Source organism: Cnephaeus nilssonii (genome assembly GCF_951640355.1).
Source record: "Cnephaeus nilssonii genome assembly, chromosome: 5".
Taxonomy (NCBI): domain Eukaryota; kingdom Metazoa; phylum Chordata; class Mammalia; order Chiroptera; family Vespertilionidae; genus Cnephaeus; species Cnephaeus nilssonii.
In genome coordinates, this window is record NC_137076.1 from 48,510,685 (window position 1) to 48,523,629 (window position 12,945).

Sequence of the window (12,945 nt, forward strand, 5' to 3'; positions counted from 1 at the left end):
TGAGGAAAGGGTAGAAAGCAAGGGCTCATGGCCTCTTTTCTTCTCTGGTGTGACTCCCATTGTCTAACTCCCAGCTCTGTGCTGACAGTGTAGGGCAACATGCAATGAATGAAGTGGTAGCAACACCCTTGACTGGATCCATAGTTCAGCTCTACATTTGAAATACAGTGGGCTTCAGAAACACTTGCTTATAAATCCCAGAGTGCTATAAGGAATATGTGCTAAAGGTTGACTAAATATTTAAATTTACACAATCAGAATTTCCAGTTACAGAGTGTGAAATTAAGTTACCTCGAAAGTTCTAGGAATTTGACTAGTCTTGTAAGAGACAGGTTTTACATGCCTGAATCTCCAATGTGAATTTCATTGTAGCCTAATATGTGGTAATATATCCCAAAAAAAGAAGGGAAATGGATAAACAGAAGCAAAGTGGCCCATTTAGAAAAGTATGCAAATGAGATTTAAAGAAGCTAAACTGATCAGTCTATGTACTCAACTAGAGAAGGAGAAATCTGGAGATATCTAGAGCTAGAGCTACGAACCTCTTTACGGAGCCATTTTCCTCCATGGTTTTCCCAATGTTGTGGCTTTCCCAAGGTGTAGGTTAATAATAATATCTCTACACCAAACCATTTCATTTCCCTCATTGATTTCATGCTACAAAGAAAAGTCTGGTTACTAATTTCCTTTTTTGAACTTTTCTTGAGCATTCCATCACTAAGAAATATTATCTCCGGGTATAAATTAATACATTTGACCAGCTGCATTATATATAAATCTTTAAAAACTCTGATTAGTCTATCAACTTCACAAGAGATAGATCATCTAATAATTGAGTTGTGCTAATAAAATCTTGTCTCTGGAATGCAAGTCTGAAGCACTGTCTTTTAACTGTCCGAACAACCTCTGTAGCTGATGTCTCAAGAAGATAAATCTGCATACTTCACCTAAGCATTAATCCCAACTATCTCCAAACTGGTATGATATGCTCTTTTGAATTTTTCACTTCTGGAGTTATTAAGCAAATGCATAAATAATTATAATGTCAAATGCATATTCACTATAAAGCTTGGAGTTAGAATTATTATTATTTTAAATTTTAATGTTATTTCTTACAGCTTTGATCTTTTTGGAGTGTTATAATACTTAATAAATAGTTCCGTGTTTTCTTTATGTTATTTTTAAAAAAAACTAGATATGAAGTTTATAGGTTAGTATATTCAAGAGCCTCTAAGTTTCTAATAGCACAAATTAAATTTGCTCAACATTTAAACTAGCAAATCCTTAATCCTGAAATTGGATCACTTTCTCTATGTGTGCATGTATTATCCTGACCACTTTAAGACAAGTAAAATACATTGAAAAAACTTCCAAGGAGGATGTGTCTCAGTTGCTCAATCAGAAAAAGTGCATCTGTCTACAAGATGCTCTGCCGTCCTTTACAAAGGGTCACCACTTGTCCTGACAGACTCCTCGTGCTTTCCAATGCACAGGGTGGATGGTGTTTAATTTATCCACCTTAAATGGCATTTAGAACTCTTTTAGACTATTTATTTAATTCTTCAAAACAGGAGACCTCTTTAATAAGATTTAATACTATGCTTCAAAAAGAGGAATATTTAACTCCATCCTATAGAAAACCAAGAGATATTTGAGTCCTGGAAAGTGCTTCCCTTTTTCAGAATTATGTCTCATATTAAAAATAACATGTAGGCTGGGAGCTTCCTTTCTTTTTCCGATATTTAATGTTATTTTCCTTTAAGAGTACCCACCGATTCACCCTGTGACATATTAAAGTGTATTTGCCCCTGAAAGAAATGAAGCTACTCATAAATAGGTACTTCTTTAATATTTGTGAGGCTGTCTGAAAATGTGGCTTAACATCAATATCTGAATAAAGATTGTGGCTATTTTTGAGGTAGAATAATTTCATTATTATTCCTAACATGGAAAACAACCAAGTTTGTTTGATTTTCTTCAAAAGTCACACAAGCCAGCCATCCCACCTTTATCTTTTTCATCACCAAGTAGACAGCAGTAGCAGGAGATTTCTGGCGGTGACATATGCCACAGAAGGAGGGTGGGGGGATCTGGAAATGAAACAGTGTTTTCATTTCCAAACATCTTTCAGATGCTGGTCATTCTAGATGTCAAAACTGTCACCCAATGTCATCTTATTACGTTTCCTTCAAAATTATCTTACATGCATTCAAAGGATCTAGATGATGAGTAATATATAAAACTTATAAATCTGTTTTTAGCAATTCCAAACCTATTTTCAAAAGTGGTCAATGTCCTCCACTCTCCACCCCATGCCAATAAACTCAACAGACAGCTCTTTGATGTTCTAACAATCCCATTACTTTTTAATCCCATTTAAAAGAGGAGAAATATTTAAGAGAATATTTTCAATTAATAATAAACTGGTAAGTTTCCTGACTTTACAAGGATTTTTCATTTTAGAAATTCCAGAAATATGTAATGTGCCTATGAAAGAGCATTACTAAAGTAAAGTATCTGTCAAGCTAAATTAGTCAGACAAATCTCCTGAAGTTTTATACAAATTCTAGCCACAGTAAGATCTCATTAATCTTCAGAAGTTTCCAAAAACTTGCTGATATAACCAGGAAGAAGAAATGTTTAAGAACCAAATACTCTGCTCTGCCTATGTAACAACGTGCTTTTACATTTTTAAATTCATGCTCATGTTTCACATAATTATTTTTTCTAACAAAACCATGTAATTCCTAAAAAAAAAAAATCTCATTAATCTTCAATGACATTTCTTTTCTTTTTTTAATCATTACCCGATGATACTTTTCCACTGATTTTTAGAGAGTGGGAAAGACAGAGAGAAATATCCATGTGAGAGAAGCACATCGATTAGTTGCCTCCTGCCAGCCCCCGACCAGGGCCAGGAATGGGAGGAGCCTGCAATTGAGGTACGTGCCCTTGACTGGAATTGAACCTGAGACCCTTTGGTCCTCAGGCCGAACACTCTATCCACTGAAACAAACTGGCTAGGGCTCCAATGACATTTCAAAATCAGTTCAAATGAAGTACAAAGAGGTTATAAATGAATGTGTGCTTGAGTTTATTATTCTCTTCCTCAGTCAATCTTGACACTCCACTGCCTTTAATAGTTTGTTTTGCTTGGTTTTGGTTTGTTTCTATGCCCCCTACTACCTATTCTTTAGGTGAAAGATTAACATATAGGACAGGAGGTAGGAAAGCTCATTTTCTACAAAGTTAAGGAGACCTGAGGACTGTCAACAGATTAAAAAGACAAGAAGATTACAGTATCTGGCATTCTATCTCAAGTTCCCTTGTAACACAACAACATTTATATTTTCACCCAGTATCCTTGTGTCTGCTTAGTCATTTTCTTAAAATACTTTGAAGTAAGGTCCCAGCATCTGATCTTTCAGGCAATTTAATTTAGAACAGCAGCTGCTCTATTTAACTGTAAAATAAAGCCTGAATGTACTGTTAAATATTATATTTCTCTTGCCCATGTAAGTTTCCAATAGTGCTGCTTTTTCATGAAGAAAAAGATGAAACAGATCAAACAAAAGTAATACACAGGCATGTGCTGGGAGTGTATATGGAGAGCAATAGGTCCTATGAGGCAGTGAAATGTCATCTTAATGCATGTTCTGTATTCAGTGACACAGCTGTCATATCTCTGGTATCTCTGTCGCTTCGTTAAGAGAGTCGTTTTCAAACATTCTAGCGCAGTGGGCAGTGAGCAACATTAGCAAACATCAACAGTCCCACTGTCTGAAAGTAGACAACAGCAATGTCCACAGGACAGCTGGGTTGTCCCCCATAAGCCATAAAAGTCCCCCAAAGTGACTGTGTACACTGTTTAGAAAAAGAGGCAAAAGTTTTTAATCTGTCAAGCAGCAAGTGTCCTTATGGATTTGAGTCCTTTCCTCATTCAGAAAATAGAGGTGACTGTGACGTTTCCTATGTCCCTGTTAGTTCCAAATGATCTCCTTCCAATCCACTGTTACATACTGAGAGCGGGACCCTAGCGGCTCTTAAGCCTTAGCCGCATCCTGTGGTGCAAAGAGCAGCATTGGCTACTGTTGGCTTGGCTGTCTTATTTTATTAAATCAAACCTCCTCTTACCTCGACTTCCTTGTTCTTCTCTTTGTTTCTGCCCATTGAACTTCTCCCATTGCTGGCAGTCTCCCGTGCTGGGATTACAGAAATCTGGTGGAGGGGCATATTGGCAGGGCTGCAGGTTGCCCGTCCCTGATTGGATGCCTTATCTCTTCACTCGCCCTGAGTAGCCCACCTGCACAATTGTTCATATCCTTGCTTTGCCAAGCTCAGCTCTAAACGAAAAGGGGAAAAATAGTGTTTGAGACACTGTGCATCAGAAGCCAGGGTCTCTGGCCAGAACATCAAACATGCTGTAAGGGACTCTACTGGTAAAATAAATGCAAGGGCAAGTAATTGAGGGGATGTTGTCTCTCAGAAGGATGATTTACTGCAAGTCATAACTGCACTGCTTTGTCACCGGAGCACCCCCTCCCCCCTAAGAGCATTGTGGGAGACAATTCAATTTCTATGGTACCTAATAACTGTCATGGAAACCAAGGAAACCTAGGTCTCACAGGCCCTTATTAGCAACTGCTTCCTTTAATGGCACAGACGCCCACACTTGCAGCGGCTACCACTTCTGCTTTTGTTTCTCCAGATTCCTCAGGGGTCCACTAAGCACCCAGAGACACTGCATTCCTCTGACTAAGTAAATAAGCAGAAGGCTGAAAAGCTTAGTGTCCTGTCTGGAGCCAAATCTCTTCCTTGAAAAGCATGAGGAGCTGGCTGTGTCCTTCAAGCTTCTGCAATAATTTGTTTAGGTCAAAGAATCTGCCTTGAAGGGAAGAGCTTCCAAAGAGTTAACATTCCCTGCACCTCCCTTAATAAGACACCAGGAGTCAAAAGGCATCATTCTGAGAACAGAGCACCACACTACACATTTCAGCTTTATTGCAATTCCTGTGCTCCCGGAAATATATTTATTAGAACCAGTAGTAGCCTCTCCTTGCTTTTCCAAGAAGGAAACAGACTGCTAAGGACTTGATCGTCCTCTTAATAGGTAAAAAAAAAAAAAAAAAAAAAAAATTGATCCAAATGTCTGCCCTTTATATTTAAACAATCCAATCTCTCAGTAGAGTGAGTTCTCAAAATACATTAACTTTTTTTAAAAATCACTTTTGCCCTGTGATCTTTTCTTCTTTGTTAGCGCATTTGGTATTCTGCTTTGAAAAGAACTGAATTTTCTTTCTCATTTTGTATACATGCACTTTATGTTTTCTGGACATTGTGAATAGATCAGATCTCACTATCTTTTGTGTTTCTTTACTCCAAAAGAAGCAAAATTTAGAAAATCTGTTGTTTTATATATCTTCAGGCACTGTGTCGTAAATTCTAATTTGTCCCTAATCTTTAAATAGTTTCCAGCTGTACTTCATCTTTAACCACCTTTGCATTCCACAATGAGAGGGTCATCCTATATAATAAAGAGGTAATATGCAAATTGACCATCATTCCAACATACAAGATGGCCACCTCCATGTGGTCAAAGATGGCCACCCCCATGTGGACACAAGATGGCCGCCATAAGATGGCCAGCAGGGGAGGGCAGTTGTGGGTGATCAGGCCAGCAGTGGAGGGCAGTTAGAAGGACCAGGCCTGCAAGGGAGGGCAGTTGTGGGCTATCAGGCCTGCAGGGGAGGACAGTTGTGGGGGACCCAGGCCTGCAGGGGAGGACAGTTGCGGGGGACCAGGCCTGCAGGGGAGGGCAGCTAGGGGGGCCAGGCCTGCAGGGGAGGGCAGTTGGGGGCAACCAGGCCTGCAAGGGAGGACAGTTAGGGGTGACCAGGCCAGCAGGGGAGGACAGTTGGGGGCGACAAGGTCAGCAGGGGAGGATGGTTAGGGGTGACCAGGCTGGCAGGGGAGCAGATAGGCATTGATCAGGCTGGCAGGGGAGTGGTTAGGGAGTGATCAGGCTGGCAGGCAGAAGCAGTTAAGGGCAATTAGGCAGGCAGGCAGGCAAGCGGCTGGGAGCCAGCAGTCCTGGATTATGAGAGGGATGTCTGGTGGGATAGGACCTAAACAGGCAGTCAGGCATCCCTTGAGGGGTCCCAGATTGGAGAGGGTGCAGGCTGGGCTGAGGGATACTCCCCATGCATAAATTTTGTGCATCGGGCCTCTAATTTTCTATAAGACACTCCAATTTTTTTTTTAAACTCAGGATAGTCATAAAGTGAAAAGGATAGGTACTCTCATTGGTCATTAAGATAAAAATAATCAATGTAAAGGTTCAAAAAAATCTTTAAGTTAAATATTTGGTGAAATAAATACTTCAATGTACATTCACGTTTGGTTTGCCCTCCTACCATCCATCAGGTCCACCTGCAGAGATTTTATAACACACAGATAGGTACCTGCAACTCACTTTATCATAGATTCAGATTCAGCAGGGCTGCAGTGGGAAGCTGAGCTGGACATTTCTTTAAAATATCATTAATTCTGATACAAACCAATTTGGGGAATCACTGCAGTATGTCAATAAAATAACCTTAAAGCAGCAATAAGCAAATTAAAGTTTGTCTAATAACAATTTTCTTGCTTAAAAATTGTAAAACAAAAACAACAATAATAACAAAAAACATAGAGTTAAGTAGCCCTAAACCTGGCATTTGCTCATCATTGTTAGGTCTGATAAAATAATTGAATCAATATCCCCTCCCCTGACCTTTAGATCATTTCTCAACCAACATTCCCTTTTGCTTAGACCACATTCCATTTGCTAAGACCAGTAACTTTCCCCTCCTTACCTACCCAGGATCCTGACATGCCCAGAGAAGTCCCTGCTGAAAAAATCCACCTAGACCAGTGGTCGGCAAACTCATTAGTCAACAGAGCCAAATATCAACAGTATAACAATTGAAATTTCTTTTGAGAGCCAAATTTTTTAAACTTAAACTTCTTCTAACACCACTTCAAAATAGACTCGCCCAGGCCGTGGTATTTTGTGGAAGAGCCACACTCAAGGGGCCAAAGAGCCGCATGTGGCTCACGAGCCGCAGTTTGCCAACCACAGACCTAGAGTAATTTAAAACCTCTGACTCCCTGGTCTCTGGGTGTTGGCACCATTTGGGGGCTCAACCCCTCTGGTTTCCAGATTACCTAATCCTATATAATAAAAGCCCAGTGACTGAAACGGTGGAATGACCAGAGACCAGGGCTATCAGGCAGGCAGGCGAGTAGTTAGGGGCAATGTGGCAGGCAGGTGAGTGGTTAGGGGTGATGAGGCAGGAGGGCAAAGGTGGTTAGGGATGATCAGGCAGGCAGGCAAGTGGTTAGGGGCGATGAGGCAGGCAGGTGAGTGGTTAGGGGCAATCAGGCAGGCAGGCAAGCAGTTAGGGGCAATCAGGCAGGCAGGTGAGCAGTTAGGAGCCAGCGGTCCCGGATCGTGAGAGGGATGTCCAAAAGATCCCGGATTGCAAGAGGGTGTAGGCTGGGCTGAGGGGACCACCCCCCCTCCCCCCCCACACACACACACACTCACACACCGTGCACAAATTTCGTGCACTGGGCCTCTAGTAAATTTATAATTCTTTATCACTTTCGGCCTCTTGCATACCTCCTTCAGTGACCCTAACAATCATCACTCTTAGTTTACAAAATGTGTGAAACACAGAAGCTTTAATGAAGTGACTAAGAGCCAAACTCTTCCAAAAATGTCATATCCAAAGTTAAGTTGATAATGCCTAAAAATCACTTCTGTGACCTGTAATTGTGAGATGGTCATTTCCTTACTTTAAAAATAATCCTTAATCCCTGTATCTAGAAGGACTGTCTTAATTAAGGAAAGGTTGGACATAGAAGTCTGTAAATTCAATAGTGTGTGACAACTATTAAAATGTAAATTATGAATCTGTTTAGAAAAGTACTATCCTCAGTGTTTACATCCATGAAAAGTTCCATGAACAGCTAAGGCAGCTTTCCAGATAATTTAGACTTTAGTACTTTTGCTTAAAATATTCATTGAAGTTACAGGAAAGGAGATTTTTAGCTTGAATTAACTAAATGGCATTCTTAATCCTTGACCTCATTATACATGCAAGGTTTATCCTTTGTTTACTGTGAGATTTTTCAAAAATCAGATTTAAATGTCAAGTTAATTTGATTTATGTGGTTGAGTTATTTCATTAGCTTTCTTTTACCTTAAAATTTATAAAATAAATTGAATTTAAAAAAAAGGTATTTACTTCCTAGAATATTTTACACATTAAACAAGAGAAAGTTTATTATGTCTTTTCAAGTAAATACTTCAGAAATAGCAAGGAACATTAATAACCAGAATGTTTAATGAACATTTACCTATGAGGTACTGCCACAAATTGAGCTTTTAAAAACTTTCAAATTGTATCAGAGAGAGAAAGAAAAGGAAAGTGCATACTTTTAACACTTTGTGTGTCTGAATACTCTCTCTTTTTTTAAGTATTTTTATTGATTTCAGAGAGAGAGGAAAGGAGAGGGAGAGAGAGATAGAAACATCAATGATGAGAGACAATCACTGATCAGCTGCCTCCTGCAGGCCCCAAACTGGGGATCAAGCCTACAACCTAGACATATGCCCGGACTGGGAATCAAACCGTGACCTTGCCTTGGAACACATATAAGCTAACCTCAATGACTTGCATCTAACACCTTTTCTTAAGCAGCTCCCAACATACTCTGCCAACTACAAGCATGAAGACTCCCTGGGATGATTCCTTCTGTAACAATCCAAAACTAAAAAAAAAAAAAAAAAAAAAAAAAAAAAACTATGGTATTGTGGAATGCATTTCTCCTAGGAGAGCACAGTCCATCTTGTGAGTAATTAAGCGCCATGGAATAAACAGGATGCAATGCATTCAGCAACTGAGCACCTATGGGCATAGCCTTGCTGCCAGAGAAGAGCCATGGGTTCTGGAATCATTCAGCTAATTTGTTTCTACATACACAATTACAATACATAGGCATGATTGAGATTTCCCAACATCTCTGTGGAAATTATTTACTATAATTAGTGTTGAAACCATCCTGGAAGATGCACTCTCCACCTGATACCAGGCCATACAGCCTGAATTACATTTGATTTGCTTTCTCCTTCTGGTTTCCAACCCTCTGGTTCTGGGAACAGTACTTAAATTACAGAATCTGGCTCCTAAATTTGGCAGTTGCATTTGTAATTTTAATGCTAGGATATCAGCTTTTCCTAAGCGATTCTGATTTGGTGTTTTCCTTGCTCTTGATGACCTAGGTCAGTGATGGGTAACCTTTTGAGCTTGGTGTGTCAAACTTCGCCAAAAAACTGAGCATAACTCGGGTAGTGTGTCACTTTGAGGAAAAAACTCACTCCAAGACTCTAGTCGCAAATGTTTCATCCTCAGGAGCAGCAAATGTTTCATCCTCGGCATGCGGCCATGTGTCATCAGAAATGGCTACGCGTGTCAGTGCTGACACGCGTGTCATAGGTTCGCCATCACTGACCTAGGTTGTCTCTAGTTTAAAAGGAAAACAAAACAAGATTTGCATCTGATCCTATACTGTAAGCCCTCCCTCAACTTTGCCACTGGAGGAGAGAAGAGGAGAGGAGCGGGGAGGGGAAGGGAAGAGAGGGGAGAGGAGGGAAGGGAGGAGAGGGGAGGGGAGGGAGGAAGGGAGGGAGGGAGGGAGGGAGGGAGGAAGGAAGGAAGGAAGGAAGGAAGGAAGGAAGGAAGGAAGGAAGGACCTCAGGTGGTTTATTTAGATTGTAATTAAGCAAGAAAACAAATACAGTATTAGGCAAAGGAAAGGAAGCAAGGTAACACCTACTAACACATTAACTGGACAGACTGATAATTAAATTCAACAAACATTTCTTGAACACCTTCTGTGCTTTCTGAATAATGCTAAGAATTAAGGGGCAGGAGGTAATGTACAACATTATGTGGGGCAATCTTTGTAGTCAAGGAGCTTGCTATGTCATTAGGGAGATATGACTTACACAGGCAAATTAGTTTGAAAAACATATGATGCAATATACCAATATTTGAAACATAATATAGAATATTGACTGTAAGTATAAAACCAAACAAAAAAGGTTTGAGCACCAAGAAATCATCATAAGTCTAAATAGTTCATCTTGAGGAATTGGGAGTTGCTAGATATAAAGGTGATAAAGTCATTTCGAGGCATAGAGATGAGTGTGAGATTGGTGTGTGGGGATGCAGGTTACTATTTTAAGTAACAGAGAAAATTTGCTTAATATAATCAATTATTTAGGCCATGTATGCCCATTAGAATATGACATTGATTGAAACTTGGGAAGGGAGAGGGGAGAAATCAGGCCAAGAGCCTGAAGAAAGGTAAAGTCTATGCCAAGCATTGGGAGAGAATATAAAGATAATAAAGCTAAGGACTTCAAGTGAATTCTTAAAATGGAAACAAGCATTCTGAGTTAAGGAAGGTATTTCATAGCATATCGCTGATGAAAAAGGAGAAAACTTGATTAAATGGATTTTGAGCGTGCCATCACACAAGGCCACTGTGAGAGGTTATTGGGAAGAATATAGGAGCAAGATACCACTGCACAAAAACTTTATGATGTCTTGTAAAAGAGAAGGAAAAGGAACTTGAATTTAAAAGCTATTTTATTGGGGAAATGCTGAAGCATAAGCATATACTTACATAGAAGAATCAGGAAATAACACAAAAAAACAAAACAAGATCAATGGGAATAATGAGAGGGAAAGATAAAACAGAAAAATAATAAAAATCCCTAGTTCTCGGTTTATAAAAAATCTGCAATGTAATGAATCATTTCTAACGTGGTGTGTTTTTCCTGGATTCTGTCTGATTTTTGTAATCCTATCATGATTATTTTGGTATGTGCAACTATCTTGTAATTAGAACAACATTCTTTTAATGTAGAAATTCTGTCTCTGGAGACCTTTCAGAAGCAATTGGATGATCAACCTTGAAACATGAACATGAAATAAACTCTCAAGATCTTTGATTTTATTCTCTGAAAAGTATTGGTCCTAATTTTGGACACATCTATTTTCTGAGGTTGAAGAATACAATGGAGCCAAGGACATCATTTCAGTCTTTTGTAGAATCAATAGCAATCCGCACAGACATAAGATATGTGATAATTACAGCAGGCACAGAAATGGTCAGTTGAACTAGTTTTTATTTTTTATATTATGCTCATGACAAAAGAATGTCATCAGAAACAGAATCTCTTTATTAACTTCAGAGGATTAATCATTGCTCCTTTCGAATTTGCAGAATTAGAAAGAAAAACATCACTTCATTCTATTCTCTAAAAATATGTTAGAAATAATTTAAAAACTAAGAAATATTGTACACATAATTTAGGATTTATAGACATAGTTTAGGATTAATCAAAATCAAATTTTACGTTGTATATTATTTTATTTTCAAAACAAATAAAATTAAAATCTTATTTAAAAAACAAAATTAGATTGGCAAACACAGTTTAACTCCGTTTTACTTTCCAAGTAACTAAATGCACAAGTTAATCTTTGTTAATGTTCTCTGTAACTTTCAAAATGTTAGTGTATCTACTATATAAGAAGCAAAAAAAATCTCTTAGGGCAAATATCTACTTATTCGCATATTTTCAGAAAGTGTAAAGTAGTCATCCCAAAAGGATGGGCGGGCCTCTATGGGGGCATGAAGTCCTGGCAGAAGGTCTTCAAATCACTGGCTGCTTCAGAACCTTTCCACCCTTATCTCAGAGGAGTAAGAGTAAGGGGGAAGGGGGACGGGTATTTTCACAGAGGGGAGTTTTTGAAGCTTATAATTTTTTTTTTAAATCCAAAAAAATAGAATTTGATAACTAACTGGGTATAAACCCAATTGAACTATGTGTTTCAAGAGACCACTGAATATACAAAACTTTCTTGGTCCTTTTGAGAACAAAATTGTTTACCCAATTTTTTGGAAAAAGTATTTATTGAACACTTACTATGTTGCAAGCAGTATGCTAAATATTGGGACAGTAATGAATAAAACAGTTTTTACTCTCATGGAACTTACAGCCTAATAGGAAAGATATGACAGATGAGTAAATATGTACTTATAAATTGAAAACATACTAACAAGGAAACAAATAGGACAATATAATAGGATAACAAGGGGATCTTATTTCCTTGTAGACTTTTAGAAATAAGACATGAAATTCCATCAGAATTTAATAATACTTCTTTTCAGGAGCTATACTACTTAATGGGTTAAACTACCTGTTCCCCAAAATATATATTGGAGTCCTAGCCCTAAGTATCTCAGGATATGATTTTATTTGGAGAAAGGGCCTTTATGGATATAATCAATTTAAAATGAGGTCATTAGTGCAGGCCTCAATCCAGGAGAAGTGGTGCCCTCAAAAAAGGGAAAAATTTGGACACAGAGACAGATGCTCACATAGGGAGAACGCCATGTGGAATTCAGAAGTACGCTGCCACACAGCAAGGAACTACAAAAGCTAGGGCCTGGCACAGATGCTTTCTTAATGCCCTCAGAAGGAACAGGGTCCTGACAACACCCTGATCTCAGATTTCTAGCCTCCAGAACTGTGAGGCAATACATCTCTGTTCTTTAAGCCACTCAATTTTTGGCACTTTCTTACAGTAGCCCTAGGAGAGGAATCTACTTCAATAGATGCTTGGAATTATTTCTACTATTAACTCTCCCCTAAAAGTGTATGAGTGATATACTTACAGTGAGCTACTAAAAAATAACTGGATATAACCCCAATTGAACAATGTATTTTAAGAATATTAAGAATACAAAACTATCTTTCAATCCTTTTAAGAACAAGATTGCATATTCCTATTTTTTAACCAGCATGTTTATTCCTCACAGAATTAT

General features: G+C 38.7%; 1 protein-coding gene across 1 annotated transcript in view; it reads right to left on the reverse strand.

Moving 5' to 3' along the window:
* The window catches only part of MARCHF1 (membrane associated ring-CH-type finger 1), a gene marked incomplete at its 5' end in the record, with an annotated part of 368,775 nt that extends 364,542 nt beyond the window's left edge, over positions 1-4,233 (reverse strand). The window contains 1 exon segment of the mRNA XM_079772716.1: positions 4,135-4,233. Coding sequence (XP_079628842.1) covers positions 4,135-4,233 — 99 coding nt within the window.
* Between the last annotated feature and the right edge of the window lie 8,712 nt (positions 4,234-12,945).